The sequence below is a fragment of the Salvia splendens genome, chromosome 14 (genome assembly GCF_004379255.2).
Source record: "Salvia splendens isolate huo1 chromosome 14, SspV2, whole genome shotgun sequence".
Classification (NCBI taxonomy): Eukaryota; Viridiplantae; Streptophyta; class Magnoliopsida; order Lamiales; family Lamiaceae; genus Salvia; species Salvia splendens.
The window spans coordinates 9,375,002-9,378,067 of NC_056045.1; the positions used below are offsets into that span (position 1 = coordinate 9,375,002).

The following is a 3,066-nucleotide window of genomic DNA, read 5'->3' on the forward strand; positions in this document are numbered from 1 at the left end:
AAAGTATCGATTTTCTAAAACAAGTGCAGAATATGAGACGACTCTATTCCTATAAAATAAGGAAAATACTACAAAAAAAAAACTTTAATTCGCAGCAGAGAAATTATAAAGAAAATACCAAGTTTGGACTAAAAAGAAGGCATCGCACTATGTAGGCTACAATAACAGTAAAGCAAAGTGGGACCCGCTGTGGAGATATATCTGTTGAGCGCACAAAGCCGACAAGGGAGGACCCACCACCACCCCCAACAAATTTTCCCACTTTTTGTTTCTCTTTACACAAACCCCAATCAAACTTTACTGGTGCTGAATTTTGATGCAAAATTGATATTTTCTCAGTTGTATGATGTCATCGGAGGAGTGTTATGATGAGTCAGAGCTGGAATTGGGGCTCGGCCTCAGCCTTGGAGCTGCAAAGACTAAGCCCAACCAACCGGCGCCATCCTCCTCCTCCATTACTAAACTCAATCCCACCGGCACCAAGAGAACCGCCGATTCCCCCTGCTCTCCGCCTCCCCGTTCTGCAATTAGGTCATTTCCGATTCCCGCAACAATTCTCACTCTGAATAATTTATTCTGTTGATGTCTGTTTTTCCTTTGCTTTTTCCATATTTGGGCGATTTAATGTGAATTGAATGAATCATCTCTGTTTGATTGATTCGAATTGCTTTCTATCGACTGTCTTGAAAAAATATGCATTTTCCTTGTAATTAGAAAAATCAGTTCCAACTGGTTTAGGTAGAAGAAGGTTGATTTTGATTAGTATTGGTTCCACTCAAAGTTGACCTCTCTTGAACTATGATGACAACTTTTGCTACTATAGATGCTAATGCCTAATCAAATGTTATATCTCTCTTGTGTTATTTACTGAAGCAGTCAGGTTGTTGGATGGCCTCCCGTCCCAACTTATAGACTGAACAGCTTGTCGAACCATGCAAAATCACCCGTCACTGAGGAACTTTTCTCCATTTCTGATAAATGTCAAGGCAAGAATACTGATAATTTAAAGGAAAAAGGATTTGTCAAGACATCTCTGTTTGTGAAGGCTCACATGGATGGGGTTGCAATTGGTAGAAAGGTTGATCTTAATGCTCATAGCTGCTATGAGACTTTAGCTTCTGCATTGGATGCCATGTTTATTCCGAGTGCTTCAGTTGGGGCCAGAGGTAATATTCTGTTTTCATGATTGATTCAATTCGATAACAACCAATCTTTCTTGCGTGCATATATATGATAATGATTCTACCTTGTCTTGATTGATGCCATCAGGTGGGAGAGTTTTCTAGAAAATTCTGTTTGTTATTTAATCTTGTCACCAAACCGCCCTAGAGTATGTACTATTATGTGGCTAGCGCCCGCTTACAGTTTTTCTTGTAATATGACACTCAAAGAGATGGAGTGGAGAAAAATCATATGCAACTTATTGAAGTTGTTTCATAATAACCTAATGCCAAATCCTGTATTGTTTCTCCTCCTTGGGTCGTTTGTTATAATTTAATGAGATAGGATAATCATGAAGTTTTAGCTTTTCTGATGCTGAATGCATTCCTTTGAGTTCCAACACTACCTTAGCTATTTCGAGAAGCCTATTTGACTAACAGATGCTGCCGCTTATTTTGTAGGATCAAATATGGAAGAGCAAGCTTCTGTTACTGGTAAAAGACAACATGTTAGATTCCTGGATGGTTCATCAGACTTTGTTCTCACCTATGAGGACAAGGATGGAGATTGGATGCTTGTGGGAGACATTCCTTGGGAGTATGTCCTTAACTACTCGCGTATTTGCATTATCTTGTGCAATACCCACGCATCAACATCGTACTAAAATGTGACGAATTACTTCTTTTCTGTTAGGATATTTCTGAATTCTGTGAAGAGGCTCCGGATCATGAGGACAACCGATGCCAAGGGGCTTGGTATGCACATCTTGATCTTGTCATATTGCCGATTCTCAGAGGCCACTATATATTTGTCTGTTTGCGTAAATATATTGTTCATATTTCATCATTATTGCAGCTCCGGGATCTCAAGAAAGGAATGGGAGATGACCAATTGCTCCCTTGTAGAGAACACACCTCGTCTAGACAGTCTCGGTCTAGAAGCATGAAGCTTGAAGTTGTGAATTCTTTGATGACATCTGTTACCAACAAAAAATATCAAGGCAGCATCGCGTTTTGGTTTAATTTTGGTCACTTTTACATCTTATTACTAATAATATTCTGACACATCATACACCCTCGGTCCAGGATGCCATCTGCATCTGCACAACGCAGATGCCCCGTCCCTCTTTTCTGTTTGTAGGTAAAGTATACCAAGCATTGCCATGTGATACACTGTATGAATGGAAATGGCAAGTTTGCTACATTCCCTCCTGGTTTAAAGAAGGAATATAGTATATATATATATCATATGCTTTTGCACGAAGTTTGATGCTTTATTCCCTCATTTCTATCTCCTATTTTTCGTGTATTTCATTTGTTGAGCTGTGTGTGAGATGCTGGAAGGAGAATTTGTACAATGTTTAGACAATGTGTCAACTATACACGTTGATCATAATGTTATTGATATGTCTTGATCGTGGAATTGTTTTAGAGCTACAAAGTTAGTTATTAAATCGTTAACACTACATAGAATCGTGTATCAGAACATCACATATCCTGCAACGCTCCTTACTCAACTAGTTATTGGGGTTAATTTTGTTCTCTTTAATCTTGCTTTTAACTCGTCCACAATTCTCAAGTGTTACTAGATTCTTCTACTACAATTGAATTTCACCTCCATAAATAGAATTGCAATTGAATACCATAGCATACATAACTCAAGTTTAGTTCAGAGTTTGATTTAGGTCAAATTGTGGACTAATTGGAGTTGGCATAGATTTTCATAAAATTATTAATATGCCCAAAAAATGCATATAATTTCACGAGATGGTTTCAAAGGAACTATTCGAAAGGTACAAAAGAGTAGCAAGTATCAAAAGTATTTATGTACATAGTTTGATATCTGCATGATCTACGAGACACAATCTAGAACTCGAATCCATAAGTCAATTATATCCACGCATTA

The 3,066-nt window shown here is 38.1% G+C and overlaps 1 protein-coding gene across 1 annotated transcript; it reads left to right on the forward strand.

The window, feature by feature from the left end:
* The first annotated feature begins 244 nt into the window (after positions 1-244).
* Positions 245-2,583, forward strand: LOC121766067 (auxin-responsive protein IAA12-like). The gene is made up of 5 exons (XM_042162400.1): positions 245-531; positions 877-1,166; positions 1,623-1,758; positions 1,855-1,916; positions 2,017-2,583. The coding sequence occupies exons 1-5, from the start codon at positions 344-346 to the stop codon at positions 2,046-2,048; spliced, it is 708 nt and encodes a 235-aa protein (XP_042018334.1). The 5' UTR covers positions 245-343; the 3' UTR covers positions 2,049-2,583.
* Positions 2,584-3,066: the final 483 nt, after the last annotated feature.